Raw genomic sequence first — 19,376 nt, 5'->3', positions numbered from 1 at the left:
CGAGAATACAACGATGGAAGCCGTACACACACATACATACATTCATACATATATATATATATATATATATATATATATATGCACAGCCCTACATACACATATTTGTATATGTATATACCCCAAAGAGTTTTAAATAAAACTTGAAATTATGTTTCAAGGGAGCTTTTTCTTTTTACATTCTTTTTTTAAGTCATTCCATCTTAAACTTTCGTTCACTTAGGTCAGTTAAATAATCGTGAAAGTATGCACGATACGTCAACAAAGGGTGCAGTCCTCGTGGCCGATCGCCACGTTGTAAGCTTCCTTGAAATATAGGTCGAGTTATGTGGGTCAAACGAGGGTGCGTACGCGTCTACAATCCCACCCCACTTTCACCCCCATTTCCACCCTCACCCTCACTCCTCACTTCCACGCCCACCCCCACCCTTTATCACCTTCTCTCTTTTTCTCTCTTTCTCTCTCTCTCTCTTTCTCTCTCTCTCTCTTTCTTCCCCTCTTTTTTTCTCTCTGTGAACTTCGATACAATGAAGAAACGAAAGAAAAGAAGAAAAAGAAAAGTCAATCTGCCCTACGATCTTGTTATCCCTACGATGGAACCTAATAATCGCCATTCACTTTTTCTTCTAAGATTTATTAGAATTCCAAATAAATTTTTTTCTCTTTCTCTTTCTTCTTTTTTTTTTCTATCTTTTTGTACATAATAATTCTATTTGAATACTTCAACGCAACGAAATATTATTATCATTTTATATATATATATATATTTCTGAGGAATAAATAAATGTCTCTATTGCGATATCATAATTTTGTTTTATTATTTATTTATTTATTTTTTATTTATAATAGAAATATATAGTTCCTCGTAGGTTTTTTAATGTTCACACAGATTGAAAAATTTATTGCCAGTATTAAAGAGATTGTTGAAAATAAATACGAATAGTTTCTTTATTTCTTTCTTTTCTTTTCTTTTCTTTTCTTCTTCTTTTTCTTGTCCTTTCTTCCTCAAAGCATTAATACGATTTCAGATTGATTTGTAAATGTTTTGATATTACCTGCACGTGTAAGGGAATGAAATATTCTTTTCTTTTCATACTTCTGTATATATTATCACGTATCGAATAGTATTTTGTGCGTTCTTTCGGTACTTTCCACACGGTTTATCACACGTGTACCGGATGAGCAAAAATAAATTTGAAATGCATCGTTTCCCGTCCATCTTTAACGCGCATGCTCTCGTTCATATGTTAGGTCGTGCCGATCGAATTCCTCGTGACATCCTTTTGTAACGTACGTGTCATTGTTTAATCGATAATCGATAGAGAGAGGGAGAGAGAGAGAGAGAGAGACAATAATTTACTTAGAGAGGAGTAAAAAGTTAATAATAAAAACTTAATAATAAATTTAATAGCGCATATATCGCGGAAGAATGATTTTTTTTCCCCCACGCATCGTTGATTTTATAATCTTGGAAGCTCGAAACAATTCGTTAGAAAACTTGGCTCCAACGAAGACTTCGCGAAGGACAGGATGTAGCTATTTTTGTACTAATTTACTATTAATGAATTTCAAGATGGCGGAAGTACTGCCAATTTAAAATATTTTAGTGAATCGTTATATTAATTTCCTTTCTAGAGCTTTTAAAGCTTATATATATATATATATATATATATATATATATATATAGCTGGATAGATTAAAATTTATATTGTCTCGTTCTATATTTAATTTTGTGTAGGAGTATTTTCTGACTGCTTCAATAAATATTATAAGATAACTGATGAAAAGCGCCACTATAATGATGTGTAAACTTCGTAGTGATATATATATTTCTTTTTTTTCTTTTAATTTTATTTACTCATCCTGTTGGAAACTCAAAAATGATTTATAATAACTATAAGTTATGGTTAGTATAATTATGCTAATATGTATGTTATTATTATATTAAAACATAATTTATACCCTTATAGTATAATTATATTAATTATATCAATTATAGTTAATCATACTGATTATAACTATTATCCTATATTAAGTAATAATAGCAAGTTTTTATTATGCAGGTGGAAACAAATATTTTACATTGAAAAAGAGACAGAGAGAGAAAGATTAATATTATGATACACACAATAAATTACGTAATTATACTGCATTAAGTATAAGTATAAAAATATAAAAAAAACAAAAAGGAAATTGATTTATACAAAATGAAAAATAAGTAAATATGATTAGAGAATTATTGTAGATGAAATATAATTGTAATTGAATTATTGAAAGTAAGCGTTAAGTAGTCGTGACGTTTACCTTTCTTCTCCCAAAAGCTTTGTAATGTTCTCGTCTCATTGGTTTTCGCAGGTGCGCCATTTCCCAGTTGAAGCTTCGTTGAAAAGCAAAGCTCGTGTGTTAAGCACGATGAATGAAAGGAAATAGAGACGTGGATGAGTAAAAAGGGCGGATGAAAATGTGAAATGCTCGATACAATGAGATGGCGATACGAGAAGTCGAGGATATACTGAAGTGGACTCGAAAATGCTGGTAGAATGCTGGCGTTGAGCTTGCGAATTCGTGGGCCTAAACGAATGAGCTTTCGTCAGCTTCGCGAGTCCATCGACTTCCGGCACGAGCTTGCATCGCGAGTTCTACCTCTCGGCCGCATTTAGCGTTTCTTCTTCTTCTTCTTCTTCTTCTTTTTCTGTTTATTCTTCTTTTTATTCTTTTTCTTTTTATTCTTCTTCTTCTTCTTTTTCTTTTTCTTCTCTTTTTTTCTTTTATTATGTCCTCTCACTTTCTATCAAGTTCACTGTCCTATCGCACAGTATTGTTAAACGCTCAAAACGATATATCACTTTTTCACCCAACTTTTAACTAATCCCATTAATCAGAAATTAATTATTTTACAAAAAAATTTCAAAGGCTTTTCTCAGTGTCGGAAAAAAAAGAGATAAAGAAAAATGTTTCTTTCTGTCTTCTCTTTTTTCCTTTTTCACATGAAAACATGGAAATCTTGTAAAGACACTCTCTGTGCGTAAAACACAAAATATCTTCTTTCTTTATTTTCTTAATAAAAAAAAAAAGAAAAGAAAAAATATTGAAACATTTTATGACGCTTTTCTCTATCGGAAAAAAGAATTTCTCTCTTGATATGAAAATAGTATTGGTAATATTTTACGATAGTGTTCTTTGTGTTAGAAAAAAGAGAAAGATTTTATTTCTTTTCAGGTATAAAGAAAATAGAGAAAGAATATTAAGATACTTAGTACGAATGTAAGATTAGGAGAGTGATTCTAATCACAGAGAGTGATTCTCTAAGAAAAAAAAAAAGAAAGAAAGAAAAGGGAGGAGCGAACTAATGAGCTCTTTCGTCCAATCGACCGATCTTTGGATCGATGCCTGAGGATGAGTGTAACAGTTCGTGACGTCTTTAACGAGAGAGTATATCCAACTTGTTAATCTTTAGCCCTGGCCTTGAGCTGGCGACGAATTCCAATTTTTTTACGTACTTCGTATAGTAAAACAAAAATGAACGAACATGTACACTACACGTGAAAAATATTTTATATATGTAAGTACGAGAGCGTATAAGTAAAATTTACGAGACGATTAAAAATAGAATTTTATGACTAAACTCTTAGGATTTCACGTAAATGAAATTCCAAATGATATTTAAACAGGAATTTGAAGTATTTAAGGCATCGATCCATAGATCTTTCTGTGTGTGTGTGTAACTTTTCTTGTAAAAAAAAATTAATATCCATTGGAGATTATCCAATAGAATTTGATGTGTTTATCGTGAAAATAATACTTCAATACACTTACATATTTTCAAATTATTATATAATCGAATTGTAAGTACACGATCGTGAGTGTGATATTTGTACAAATTAAATGAAAAAAAAGAAAAGAGAAAAAAAAGAAAAAAAACAAGAAAAGAAAAATTCGATGGACGATCGATCTCTTAAAAATGAGACTTGGAAGGTGAAAAAAATACAAAGAAAAAAAGAAAAAAAAGAAGAAGATATAAAAAGTAAGAAAGAAAGAAAGCGAGCATACGCTTTCGCAGCGTCGAGTTATCTCAAGCAAAAGACTAACAAGATGAAAATTGTGTCACGTGTTCGTGAAAGCTCGTTTTAATAACAAAGATAAGAAAGAAAGAATTCAAAAAAAAAAAAGAAGAAAAAGAGAAATCTAAACAGTTTTGATTTAGAAACGATTAATATCTCACTCTTTCTTCTTTTTTCTTTTCTTATTTTTTTTTTCTTTCTTTCTTTCTTTCTATCTCTCACAAACACAAATTCACAGATACACGTTTTAGAGAGTGAGAGAGAATGAGAGACAGACAGATCGAGAGATCGATCTTTTATTATATTTTGATCTATCTCTCAACACGATGAACAACACAACCGGATAAAATCTCGTTGAAGAGAATACGATTAGCGCGTTTCTCGCGAGATACTGTCGAGGCAAGGAGCTTTTGGAACGCACCACGACCTCCTCCGCTATAAATAAAACGTGTCGGCGGCCACAACGAGAATTCTGCCAGCAGCAGCTTCGTATTCGTAAGATTGTAAGTCTTCCTTCGTATCCTTGTCGTGATTCATAAATTATTCGTTATAATCGAAGTTGTAATAAAAAAAAAAAAAAAAAAGAAAAAAAAGAAAACGAAAAATAAAAAGAAAAGAAAGAAAAAAATCCTTGGGCGCTATCACTATTTGTGTAGATCGATTAACAATAATTAATCGTTTTGTTTGTATCGTTCATAGAATATGATGGTCAAGTATTGTAATCATAAGTATTGAGATAATATTGTAAAGAAAGAAAAAGAGAGAGAGAAGAAAAGTAATTATCCATTTTGAATAATTATTTGTTGTCTCGCAACGGGGAAAAAAATTATCTAATGCCAAATCGTTGTTCGAACGAGCTAAAATAGAAACCATCGTTGTTAATAACTTGTCTATGCGCGGTAAAGCTTTCTATTTCCCGCCACGATTCTCGTGGAATAAACAGAGATCTGTTTTATCGATTGCTAGTAAATTTGTTTCTTTTCTTTCTCGTTTTTTTTTCTTTTTTAACGATTTGACGTGAAATTTGCAATATAAAAATATTCATTCATATATTAACGAAGAATGAGAAGTATGAAATGTCGAAGAAAAAAATTTGTTTAATTACCAACGATCGATGTGGTCGATTCTTACTTGATAACGTAGAAATCTGTGCCGGTATATCGTGTTGTGACCTTTCAAGGATCATTTGAAAGACAATGTGCACTCCAAATCTATAGAATTTCTTAGAAATTTAAGAAGAAAAGGAGAAAGATGAAAAAGAAGAAGAATATTTGGAAAATAAACATATCAATTAAATAAAATTTATCGAAATTCCAAGGGGAGACATTTAAACCTGTCTCTATAATATTTACACAAGAATCCAAGCGTCTCTAGTTCCCCGCACCTGTTTCATTTTTCTCACTGTTGCATCATCGTCCGCGTTCCGGAAATGTAGGCCGCTTTGACGAGCCGCAGGCGGATTTAGAATCCGAAAGAAGAATGGAAGTATGCACGTGTCGAGCTATCATCGACTTTTTTTTTCTTTTTTTCCCTCTCGTTTCTAACACATTCTTCAGTATTGAATTCAATAAGATAAAAGAAGATTAAGGGTACGAAAATATATGGATATTCTCCGTTTAAATTTGCTCTTCGATTAGACGTTTGAAAAAAGAAAAAGAGAAGAAAAAGAGAAGAAAAAGAGAGAAGAAAAGATATTCTTTTCATCTTTCCTTTTGGAAGCAGCTTGGAAACGAAAAGTCAAGTAAATGGGTTTACTTTAAGAAGACGAAGAGGAAGAAGAAGAAGAAGAAGAAGAAGAAGAAGAAGAAGAAGAAGAAGAGCGATCACGAAGAAGAACATGGCTTATGTAAAAGGACGAAACGACAGATGGTAGACAATTTCCGAAAGCCAAAACTCTCTTTCTCAAGAGATGAAAATTTGTGTCCCTTAACATCTTTTACCTTTAAAAAAAGATTCTTGTATTTATTCAAATAATAGTAAAGAATTATTTTATTGAAATGATGTTTACGAGTGCGAACAAATTTAGATCTTCATCTACATATGTACCAATGATATAGCTTGAATAATACAATCAAGTCAAAAAGCCATTTGAGTCTTACGATCTTGTTTACAATATATACTGCACGAACGATCGAATGGCATGTATTATAATGTCTGTACGAGATGACCTTGAACTAACATCGACTACCATACTACGACATAACGAATCATGAAGGCGAATTAGATTCAATCGAACGATTAACAACAGCAACAGCCTCCTATGTTCTCGAGGTAGACACTCGATCACCTCGAGACACCGAGTATATGTATGTAACTCTTGACTGAAAATTTTTTTATTGATATATACATATTTATATATACCATACATAAGTTAAAAAGTAATAAAAAAAGAAAAGAGAGAGAAAGAAATATATACAATCCTATTAAAATAAATCCATTGAAAGAAGCTACTTCATTAGACTATTATTCATTATGGTCGTTTTAATGAAAGCATTTTAAAAAGATCTAATCATCGTTATTCAAATAGTTCATTAAATCAACATAATTAGAAATGTATTATTGGCTCGATATGTAAAAAAAAAAAAAAAAAAGAAAGAAAAAAAAGAAAGAAAAAAAAGAAAGAAGGAGAAAAAAATAAGAAAAATTTAAATAAAAAGCATTAATAGCTCGTAATTAAACATTGAAATGAATGAATAATTAATTAATTAATTATTTAATTAATTATTACAGAGATAAAAGTTTTAATATTAAACGTTTAATTGACGTAAATAACGAATCGAATATTTTTCAATACCTTCATTCTAAAGCAGATTGGTAATTAAAGAGAAGTAAGGGATATATGGATGATCGTTTCTGTGAAATCCTAGTTCTTCCTTTCTCTATTCGATGTCATAACAAGAGCTTCTGCTTCTGGCATGTTGGACACATCACTACGGACAACGACGACACGTGAATCCCGCGTATGTTGGGAGTCGAGCCAATAATTACGATTAGGAGGCCATTGCTCTAAGCACTGAATGTACTATTAAACAACATAGATCGTGAGTACATTAATACACGATCGTTTAATCCTATTCAAAAATTTAAATTCTTTATTCTGTTTAAATATAAAAAAAAAGAAAAGAGTATATGGACTCGTAATTACAAAGTATTTCTAATCATCCTAAATTCTTCTTCATGTTTTTTCTTTTGCTTTTTGTTTTTTGTTTCAATCAAAAAAACGACAACTTAAAAAATTATAGTATAATTTATATTTATCGTTATTAATACGATTTCGTTAATCTTCTCATTAGAAGATGAATATCTACTAAAAGAAAGAAAAAAAAAAAAAAAATACATTAATCATGTATAATTTAATTTCGTTCTACACATGTCTAAACAAAAACTGATAAAACTGATATCATATCATACTTAGTAATATGAGTTAATTAAAATTTTGTGATTAAAAAAATGATAAAAGGAAAAAAGAAGAAACTGAAGAAATAAATGAATAATATCAAACTCGTAGTGTAATTTATATACATAGTAACGTGTTTAAAAAATTCGAACAAAATTAATAGAAAAATGGATTAGAAAAACTTTGGAAAGAACGAACCTTATCCCCTTACTTGTTTATTAATAAACAAACGAATTGATTCTATTGAAATATTTCTATATGCAATTACAGAGAAGTATGATATAAACTAACGATAAAATAATCGTTAGAAAATCAACAGGGAAACGAACTACACTACGATTAGGCACGTCGTTTATACAGCGATATAACCATTCATTCCTACGAGAGCACTATAATCGTGGCCTCACGCTTCTGGCCTATGTACAAGCAACTGCGCATGTTCGAGCATCGAATGTGCACATACATATATGAAACATAAATATATACATACATAGATAACATACACGCGAGAATCCAGCTTTCTCTTTTTATAGCCCTCTAAGCACCGACCCCACCTCCATCCAAGCTTCATATATATATATATATATATATATATATATATATATATATATATATGAAAGCATAGCCGATATTCTATACGTATAAATACATGTATCTGTGTATATATATATATATATGCGAGTATGTTAGTGTACCAGACGTGTAAAACTCACGTATTGCGAGGGCGGTACGAAGTGATTAAAATATTTATTTCTTAAATATATATAGTATACACTCTTTTCTATCTGCTTGTCTCTATCTTTTTCTCTCTTTTTCATTTGCATCGTTTCAATCGTAATTTTTTTCTTTTCTTTTTATATCTTTTCGATTAAAAAAGTCCGACTTTTTTTTTTAAATTATACTGAAAAACATTACGAAAATGCATGGTCTCAGAAAGGATTTCTCAGATAACGCGGAAGATGCGCAAAAGTTTATGCGCGAAGGCTGTTTAATGACCATACTTGTCCCACTTTTACCTAGTCTATCTATATCGGGTTAAGGGCGACGATCGATCTGAACAAGGGAAGATGCAAACTTGTGCTTATAGGTATATACCTGTAAATATATTTATATATACACACGCACACATATTTATATATATATATTTTTCTTTTGCTTTTTCAATTTTATCCAAACAACTATCTATCATATTTTTTATTGATAGAATTGATTGATTATTAACTATAAAATACATCATTAATTAATCATTTTCTATGATTTAATAGGAAATAATAATTTTATTTATTTCTTTCTTTCTTTTTCTTTTTTTTTTTTTTTTGAGAAAACATATACGACTGACAAATTTTCACAACGTGAAAAATGTCAAGCACTCTACTCGTTCGAGTAGGTTAAATAAATACGAGAGAGATGATGCAATAATATTAAAAGAAAAAAGATGAAGAAGAAGAAGAAGAAGTAGAAGAAGAAGAAGAAGAAGTAGAAATAATTGGAAGAAGTAACATTGAAAATTTATCCTTTCGAATGCAAATGTTAACACACAAAAGATAAGAAGAGATATCGGTCTCCCTACATAATATTGTGACCCGTTGTTCTTAAATACCAATTTCAAGATTTGCTACCTATAATAGATGTCCTCTTTGATTTACCAAACGTAGTAAGATAGCCGTTATTAACGAGCACGTCCGTCAAAGAAATTTCTTTCGATTAATCTCACGGAGCTCGTAATAAGAGCTCTCTTTTAAAAAGAAATACCAAAGTTATCGTATCGAAGATAAAAACGATTAATTTCATTAATATCGGAGACGTCCTTAATGCCGATGGAAATCTGTCGGAATAATTTCATCAATGCTGGTGGCAAGAATCTTTTTTGTATTTATTTTTTTTTAATTAAAGAAAAAAAAACAAAAAAGGAAAGAGAGAGAGAGAGAAAGAGTTTCATTCATCAATATCAACATATGTATATATATATGTGTTTGTGTGTGTGTGTAAAAAGAAAAGAGAGATAGAAGAATGAATATCATTAATACGTACATGGAGGACATTAAGCAAAACGAAGAAAAAAAATTTCCGAATAATAATTTCTGAAAAATAATGATTAACTGAATAAAAAAAAAAAAACAAAAAAAGAGAGAAAAAAGAAAAAAGGAAGAAATTAAAAATATTGAAAAGAATATCAGAAAAATAAAATCGTCATTTGAAAAAGATCGATGATCTTCCTCGTTAATTACTATCTCTCTTTCTCTCTAACTTGTTTAAAATAAATTGAGAAAGGATATCGATCGTGATACCGAACGATAATTGTATTCGTAACTTAGAAATACGCGTATATACGCACGTATATAGCATACATAGATAGATAAATATGTTGATACATAGAGAACATGAATTTGCGTCGTTGCGACGAACGTGTTTGTCCGGTTATCATTATGCGCAACCTAATTACCTCTCAATGATTTCATGGAACGCCGTCGTCCCAAAGCCCAATTGACGAGATGTCCCCACACGATTGCCGATTCACCGACGAATTAAACGTCCGCGCGTTGTCCGCTCGTCGAAACATTTACATACTTAATGCCAAGGACACCGTCGTGAATTATGTTCTGCGAAATGTGGGCAACGCCCACGGCGGATATATACAGCTGACATATTTTTCTCGTTAATTCTCTCCTCTGCATTTTTTCTTCTTCGTTTTTTCCTTTTTATTAAAAAATTACTCCTAAAAATTCTATTCCATTGAAAGATAACTATTATCTCTTTGTTGTTTCTTTTTGTTTGAAAATTTTTATACCATTGTGGAGTTATCCCGTACGTTTGTGGGACTCGGTAAGGGAGAAAATCGATGATATTGTAAATAAACCTGCGTGTGTGCATATGTGTGACAGAGACTGATACTCAAATACTCCCGTATGATCATTAAATAAATATATCGACCATTGCACAGTGTATCACGAATAGAATATTACTCGAATGAAAGACAAACTATCAATCGGAAAATTATCTATCGATGATTATTATAACGATCGGAATGGAAATACACGTTAATAGGAATGAAATATGTTTTAAGTAGAAAGAAAAGTACAAAAAAGATTGTCCATGCGCGGATAATATATTGTACGATCCAATAAAATTATTCATTGATAATTAAGACGTTATATTATAATAACAACGTTAATAATAAAAATGCTAAGAGAGGTGGAATTAAAAGAAAAAAAAAAAAAAGAAAAAAGAAATAAACGAATAAACGATTGAAACAAAAAAACCAACGTAAAATGAGAATGCATGAGTATAATGGATTAAAATTGCGGGGTCATAGATCGATCGAAAAACGGCTAACGGATTAATCGGTCATCGAACGAGAAAGCAGCTGCTAAAGATACGTCACAGTTCATCTAGCTTCCTAGTCAACGTTATATCGTTTGCTAGGAAAAACTCGTCTTGATAGATAATAATAAAGGTGCCGTGTCGCAACGCGTCGCCTGTCGCCTTTAGGACTCGATTTAATCTTTTTATCTACGAGACATAATACATAACGAGATCCTTTACTTTGATGGAAATATAAAGGAGGCCTTTCTATTAATAGAAGAAAAAAAGAAGAGAAAAAAAAAAGGAAAAAGAGTTAACTCGACGTGATTTCAAATCGATATGTCAAACGTACGAAATCACGGGTTTATAATTATCCTAACTTTATTATCGTCCAATAGTAGGATCTTAAAGATCTATTTTTAAACAATTTTCTTTTATCGATCAACTAATATTTTTATAAGCTTCGAGATAAAACAAAAAAAAAAGAAGCATAAGAAAATACGAGCAGGCAAAGAAAAAAGAAAGAAAAAAGGAAAGAATGGGAAAACAAAGGATTAATGGTTTAAAAAGAATTTTCTCTTCTTATTTATATATTTTTCCTTTTTTCTTTTCTTTTTTTCTTTAAAGAACTATTTATAAGAAATCGTGGGAGTAACTTGGACGAACCATAAGCAAGAACCAGTTATCCGTTTCCTTTCAACACAAATCACTCTCAAATCTCTCTCTCTCTCTCTCTCTCTCTCTCTCTCTCTCTCTCTCTCTCTCTCTCTCTCTGAATAATGCAATTAAATGAAACTACTTAAAACAAGATACAGATAGAGAGAGAGAGAGAGAGAGAGAGAGAGAGAGAATCGAATGAAGTTTTATCTGTAAAAAAAATCGTTTCTCCAAGACTGGCTCCATTTCCGAGGATTTCTCGTGAATCCTTCTTGATCCTTAATGCGCAAAAAAAGGGGTAAAATAAAATATATGGATAAGAAAGTAAGCAATCGGATGTTGACGAAGAAGAGGGTGGGGGCGGACGAAAGGAAGGGAAAAGCAATCTACTACTATCTACTACTACTATAATACTACTATTTCGCGATAATTAGCGGTAAACGTTTTCGCGACAACACCAATACCATCCCATTTGTCTTTGGCATCGTTATACCGTACGATTCGATATCGTTCGATTATTTCCTTCCTACTACTCCACACTACCATTTTATATTCTTCGATAAGAAGAAACTGACTGACGAGACTTACTCACTGACTGAGTACTTACTTATTTAATATCTCCTGATAATTCTTCATTTTGTATTTAATGCGTTTCGGAGGTAGAGAGAAGAAAAAAAAGAAAAGAAGAAAAAATATTCAAGTTAACAAACACATTCATTAACCAAAAAGACATCCTGTTTTTAATTCGAAGACATCTTTTTATTTCGGCCTTTATTTTCAATCGATTAAGATGGTAGATGTCTGATTATCGGCTCGATAAAAATTAGCCACGAAATCGTAACGATCTTGCATATACTTACTTACATATTACGTATGCATATATATATATCTATATATATATATATATATATATATATATATATATATATAAAGATTAAAACACACAATTTCACCCTATCTTCTTTCTTTTCTATATTTCTCTCTTTCTCTCTTTCTTTCTTTCTTTCTTTCTTTCTTTCTTTTTTTTCTCTCTTTTATTTTAAAGGTACCGCTCGCCACACCTCGAAAGATTACCGGTTTTGGATCTCTCTCACTATAACCAGATTTAAGAAAGATCGAAGAAAAACATTATGGTAGGTATATACAGTGATGGGAGGGAGGGGGAGGGCAGAGAAAGAAAAGGAGAGAAAGAGGGACAAGATCGAATAGAACGCAAAGCATGAAACTAAAAACAGAAGAAGGCCCACCCACGCGATTAGATATCTCGCCTACTATACGATAAATTCACTCGAAAATATTTCTCTATGTGTGTATGCATGTATGCAAGTGTACGTGTACGTAAGTTTGTATTTATGTATGTATGTACCTATGTAATGTACGTATTAACATATAACCAAGAGAGTATGTAACTAATACGTATATAAGATTTAAGTATTAGTCAAAGCAGGTTTCTTAATAGCTTGTATAGAGAAAGCGTTGAGTTTCGATAAAATAGTGTTGCCTCATAGAAATTACCATAGGATTATCCGTTATATAGTCATTTAAAGAACATAAACGAAAGATTTCATGAAGCATAAGACGTTCGATTACGTTTTCGAAAAAAAATTTATATACAACTTGTTAAATGCATGATTTCGTAATAACATCGTCGATACTAAAGCGAATATCGAAGAAATATCAATCATAAAACGTACTTATGTTTGCGTGTATGTTTCTCCATGTGGATTTATTTCTTTTTTTTTTTCTTTTTTTTTTTAAATTATAAAATACACCCAAGTAAATTTAATAAAATTTAAACTATAGAAAATCTAATATTAATTTCTATCCTGATGGTTTGCGAATTGGACGACGGTATCTCGAAGCAGAAAAAAAGAGAGACAGAGAGAGAGAGAGAAAGAAAAGGAGAGAGGGTTAAGAGAAGGAGAGAGAAAAAGAGAAAGAGAGACAGAAAGAGAGAGGGAGAGAGAGAGAAGGAGAGTTGAAAAGGTACGTCGAGCCCAGTCATCTTCACGATGTTGACCTTGATCTTGAGCGAGCTAGCGCGAGTAGTTGTTGGTAAGGTGCAACGAAAAGAGATTCGCACGTTCGCCGTAGAATTATTCCCTTTCTTTTTTCTATAACTTCTTTACGATAAATATCTAATTGATACGAACTACTTGACACGGACATGAGAAGATTAGAATTGTAATAAATCCCGAAAAAATATTTCGTTCTAATTAAAAAGACGAATAAATAAATTAAATACGTACACACATACATACATATATATATATATATGTGTCTGTATGTATATAATAAGAAAGATTGATATTAATCATGGAAACATTAGTTCATTCTCTCTCTCTCTCTCTCTCTCTCTCTCTCTCTCTCTCTCTCTCTCTCTCTCTCGCACCCTCTCTCTGTCAACCCCCTTCCCAGTTTCTAACAGCAGACATTCCAAAGAAGCAAAAATACTTAAAGGCACCGAACGAGTTTGGAGGCCAGGCCTAAGGTTAACTTAGCCACAGAAAGACAGGGGAGATGGCCGTGGGGCCTTTTTGGTGGTGTTGCGGGGGCCTCTGGGCGTCGGTAGTAACGTAGCTAGTCTTTCGATGATGGCGTTGGTGATCCCCCTGTATGGGTAGTGGATCCCCCTGATGGTAGTAGTGCGGTTGGAAGCAGTGTACTTTCAGTTGGGCGATCGGGGAGCGGGGAGGAGAGGATTGGGGGCCCACGATGTAGCAGCAGACATATAGAGTTTTCGTTCTGTTCGCGGTGCGGTATAATGGCAACGTGTTTTCGTCTAATGTACTTTTTGTGATGTCCTTGATGGAGGAGTCTGCGAATGCAGAACAGGCAGGGCTGGCCCCACCGGGCCGACCAATGTATGCTGCTAGAAGGAGATGGAAAAAAAGGCATACACTGAAAGAAAGAGAGAGGGAGGAGAATGAAAAGTGGTGGGGAGACTGGCTAAGAAGTCTCAGCACCTCAACCCACCTCAACTTTAGGCCTAGTCAAGGTCAGTGCGGCAGGTCCCACCTTCTCCTCCCCCTCTTTTTTTTTTCTTCTTCTTCTTCTTTCTCTTCTCTCCTTTCCTCTCTTCTCCACAGCTCTCTTCTCTTTTCTTCTCTTCTCTTCTCTTCTCTTCTCTTCTTTTCTTTGCCGCCATCACCCAACGTTCCTTGCTGCATTATCGCGTCATACCATACTCTCGGACCCATACTCTACCCACTTTTTTTACTCTCTATCTCTATCTCTATCTCTATCTTTATCTGTCTGTCTCTCTGTCTCTTTCTCGAAATCCTAATTAGTCAAGATACCTTACCGATTAGGCCAACAAAGAAATGATTCCAACTCTGTAATATATTTGTATATTTTTTTATATATCGTATATATGTATATTAGCTTTGTTAAGTTTTTGGAAATATTTCAAAATGCACTTTCTACGTTAACGTTTAGAATATAATGGCATGCATGCAAGTATGTACGTATGTATATCCTACTCGTTTAGTTACAAGTATAGTAGTTATATGTATACGGTTTACAAAGAAATATATATGAAAGAAACAGAAGCGGTCGACGTTGATGAATGAACCTGATGAATCAGGCATCCTCCTTGAGTATTCTCGAAAGACCTTTCCTTACGATCAAGAGTGTCAAGATAAATAGGCCCTTTTTTCATTCGTCTTGATATCCAAAGAAGAGCCTACCATACATATAGTACCATACAATATATTTATAATATATATGTATATATATATGTACACATACATGGTCTAGATTACTATACTCTCTCTCTCTCTTTCTCTAGTCGAGATCTTTCGTTAAAAAAAAAGAATCTATCGTATACCTTACTTGGAGAAAAAGTTCGTGTAACTACCTACATATGTATATCCTTGTAGTTAAAGAAGGGATAGAGAAGAGAGGGACCAAGAAAAAATAGTGGTCACTCGTCCCATGAGATCGAGCTTGATCCTTCGAGAGTAAGTCCGAGTTTGCAGCAAGGATACATCTCGGAATGTTCGGCGATAATGATCTACGTTCGAGAGAAGAGGGTATTTCGAAGAGAGGACGTAGGCGAGACGAAGGGTCCATAGAAAGAGAGAGCCAGAGAGAGAGAGAGAGAGAGAAAAAGAGAGAGAGAGAGAGAGAAAAAGAGAGAGAGAGAGAGAGAGAAAGAGAGAGTAAAGAACCGAGATGGAAGTCGGTAATCCGAGAAGCCCGAGGTGAAGCGAGCTGAGGGCATGCTAGTACCAAATGAGATTGGGAAGCGGCCTGTGTCCAGGACTACTTTAGAGAGTCCTTCTTGCCTCTGGCTTCTCTCTTTTGCGTTTGTTACCAACCAACCCCAGCAGCAACCTGGTCTCTGAGCTTGTCTCCAAAATTTCAACAGAAAAAAACGCGGAATTGTAAAGACCGAAATATTTTAATAAATACCGTCAATAAGATTTATTTTTTTTATCTAGTCAATGTACCCTGAACAAACTGGTATCGCTACTATTCGTATCTGTAATAATTGTTTTTTAAATCATATTGATAGTTTTAGAAGAAAAAAAAAATATATATATATATGTTTATATATAGTATGAATAGTAAGTATAATTAAAAATCTTTATAATATTTCTACGATTTGTATTAGAATGATTTGAAGATTTATCTCAAAGATCGAATTCCAACGAATCGACTTTCAACTTCCTTTCTACGTAGGTACGTACCTTTTACGTACGTATATATAACTTATACATATTTATGTATGTATGTATGTGTATACCTATGGTTCGGTCAAAATGTGCCCACCCTACCATGTGGTTTAGAAAAAGAAAAAAAAGAGAGAGAGAGAAAGGGAAAGATGGTGCCGAAGTTGCCGCAGTGCCACTGGCATCGAATTACTTGCCCCTCCCATATTCCTTACGTTCTGGATTAGTCTTGTTTCTTATTGTGCCAAATGCATTCTTTGTTTCTTCAAAATGTATATCGTAGAAGAGAATAGAAAAAAAAAGAAGAGATTAGACGATGTACTTTTTCAACGTTTGATTTGAATTAATTGATTTTATTGTATCGTTATAAAATATAATTTTTACTTCATTCCTATCTGGATTATCTATTTTTATAGAGTATAATTATAGTATATTATATAAAGAAATATCGCACGTTTAGAAAAGAAAGTTATGTAAGATAGAAATTCTTTTGAATTAAACCGATAATATAGTAATATTATACGGTGTTAATATTATAACTATAGTACAATTAGTTATAATATATTACACCAGTATAATTGCAATAAAAATAATTATACTGATAATATAATATACAAGTACTGATATAATAATAATAATAAAGATTATACTTTCAATCAGACTGAATATTATTAATGAAACGAATTGAATAAATTATGTCATAAATTTTCTTTACTATTATCATCATTATTATTATTATTATTATTATTATTATTATTAATATTACATACCTATCATAAAAACTCGACGATTATATCTTACATTATGAAGTATTTAAAGTTAATCAAGTATTTGTGTAAGAAAACTAATAAGGAAATCGAATGGCTAATATAATTTTGATTAAAATTCTTCCATGAATATTCGTACAGTTATAATGGTATAAAATTTTAAATTATAATACGTTATATCTTTTTAATTTTTTTTTTATTGTTAGTATAGCGTGCGTGAGAGCGCATTAATTGAAGGATGGCTGACGCACATCTGCGTTCTACCTCGTGCGTGATACAAAGTAAGCGCCAAAAGAATATCGAAGACACGGAACGGAACGAAACGAAACGAAAAGGAGAAGGAAGGACGGAAGGAAGGAACGAAGGAAGGAAGGAAGGAAGGAAGGAAGGAAGGAAGGAAGAAAGAAAGGAAGGAAGGAAGACGACTGTGAACGACGCAAGTCGACTCGACTCGACGTTCGCAGCTGCAGGTACCGAAAAGCCAGTGCAACGGTTTCAATTGTCTGCAACATGGCTGCCGCTGCTCGACTAGGTCTCATAGTCGTTATCCTTGAAAGACCCGTGTGCTGCACCTCTTTCGTTTTGTTTTAACGCACGAAGCACACAACGGAGGAGTGCGCACGCGCGTGCATGCCAGAGAGTTAGAATGAGAAAGGAAATAAAATGCGGCTTGCGTTTTAGAATGAGAGAGAGAGAAGAGAGAAAAAGAGGCAATGAAGAGTCGAATGTTGCAAAACTAACCCGTATCCATGACTATACCAATTCAGAAGTCTTCTATAAGAAATGATAATTGTCAGAATTTTTCAATTTATTTTCTTCTTTTTATTCTGCTTTCTCTCTGTCTGTCTCTCCTTGTTGATCTTTCGTTCATTCTTTCTTTCTCTCGTTCTTTTCTTTTTTCTCTTTATTCTTTCTCATTCCAACCTCCGATCAATATTTTTATCATGAAATTTTAAATAGATGATCGACATCACTGTTTTATCAGAACGAGGAAATTCTTTAATTGGAACACAGACAATTTCTATGGTAATTATGATTGATAGACATAATATATTTATCTCTCTCTCTCTTTTATAACTTCCTCGAAATATATCTAACTTGAGATTAAATTAGATTATTGACATAGATATTATTGATTAGATTACAGACAAAAAAGAAGTCATTGAATTCGATCGATCATTCCCCTTGATAATAATAATAAACGATCGATGATGTTAAAGAATTTTTTATTGTAATTATTATAGAATTTATAATCGTAAGATTCAATCGTTTTCGAGTTTTCAATCGTATTTCAACAATCCATTAAATATTATTACTCGTCCTTCGTAATTAATCTAATAAATATTATTTGATCGATTTAACACGTAACGTAAACTCTTACGATTGAACAATCCAGGATATAATCGTTGGTACCACCATGGGAAGAACGTTATAAAAAATCTACCTGAATTTTAACACCCCATTGTATTCTATTCGTATGGTCAGATATAAGTCATCAAGAGAGGATAACTAATTTCAATCTGCCCGACAATGGCCGAAATGAAAAATCGCGCATCATTTGCTGAACGCGACCAACTCCACCCATGGGTCTGTCTCTCTCTCTCTCTCTCTCTCTCTCTACATACATACATACATACATACATATATATATATATATATATATATATATATATATATCTCACTCTCTCGAAAAAGAAGTTTCGGATCGAGCCGCGAGCCATATGTTTCCGAGCGAATGCGCTGAGAAGTCATCGAAGAAACGTGCTCATTATGAAAGAGAGAGGGAGAAAGAAAGAAAGAGGGAGAGACAGAGAAAGAGAAAGAGAAAGAAAGAAAGAGAAAAAGGGAAAGAGAGAGAGAGACCACCCAATGAGTACTCTCTTCGCGTGACTCGACGAAAACTCTGATCAAGATGGCTTCATTTACTTGTCTCTTTCTCTCTCTTCCTTTCTATCTTCTTTTCTCATCACCTTTTCGCACTTCAAATCGAATCGAAATTCTCGATGTATGGATGTATGAAGGATAAATTGCATTCGTGATATCTGCGATATTACTGGAACGTATTTTATGATCGAGTTGTTACGAGATATTCTCCTGGCACGCGTTAAACGGAAAAGGCACTTTACTCGGATCGTATGTATCGAATTTACATTCGATAGAAACAGAGAGAAAGAGAGAGAGAGAGAGAGAGCGATATTGTACGTATTAGGAGTTTTATTTCATCGTTTTAGAACTGAGAGTAATAGAAAATTTTATTGAAACGCGATCAAAAACCAATTTGACTATTTCTCCAAGTACTTTACCTTTGTTCTAATCCTGTTTCATATATTTTCAAAGTCATCCATTTGAAATTTGATATATGGAAATAATCAATTATTAATAGGTATACGTCTTTTTTTATGTATATTGATTTAAAAAAGAAATTCATTGGAGTTGTATCGATCGAATTGATTTAATCATCGAAATGAAAGACTATAGAAACGAAATCGAATCAAATTAGACGATTTTAATATCGTAG

General features: G+C 32.7%; 1 protein-coding gene and 1 long non-coding RNA gene across 10 annotated transcripts in view; one reads left to right on the top strand and one right to left on the bottom strand.

The window, feature by feature from the left end:
* The window catches only part of LOC127071098 (voltage-dependent L-type calcium channel subunit beta-2), a 79,111-nt gene that overhangs the window by 26,245 nt on the left and 33,490 nt on the right, over positions 1-19,376 (bottom strand). Inside the window, exons 1-2 of one of the 9 annotated variants that reach the window (XM_051009990.1) lie at positions 4,220-4,380; positions 2,302-2,862 (exon numbers count right to left, since the gene is read on the bottom strand). The exons of 7 other annotated variants lie outside the window; for them this stretch is intronic. In XM_051009990.1, the coding sequence (XP_050865947.1) occupies positions 2,302-2,361 (60 nt within the window). In that variant the 5' untranslated portion in view covers positions 2,362-2,862; positions 4,220-4,380. Of the gene's footprint in view, positions 1-2,301; positions 2,863-4,219; positions 4,381-6,852; positions 6,874-19,376 lie in introns of those variants that run through there. One more of the 9 variants, XM_051009997.1, reaches the window with a different exon arrangement.
* On the top strand, positions 4,425-17,504 carry LOC127071119 (uncharacterized). Its single transcript, XR_007784841.1, has 3 exons — positions 4,425-4,561; positions 12,461-12,548; positions 17,065-17,504. It is a non-coding gene; the product is annotated as an uncharacterized LOC127071119 (long non-coding RNA).

Source organism: Vespula vulgaris, chromosome 20, assembly GCF_905475345.1.
Source record: "Vespula vulgaris chromosome 20, iyVesVulg1.1, whole genome shotgun sequence".
In the NCBI taxonomy this organism is placed as follows: domain Eukaryota; kingdom Metazoa; phylum Arthropoda; class Insecta; order Hymenoptera; family Vespidae; genus Vespula; species Vespula vulgaris.
The sequence above is the reverse complement of the archived record's forward strand: the minus strand, read 5'-3'. Positions and strand labels throughout refer to the sequence as shown.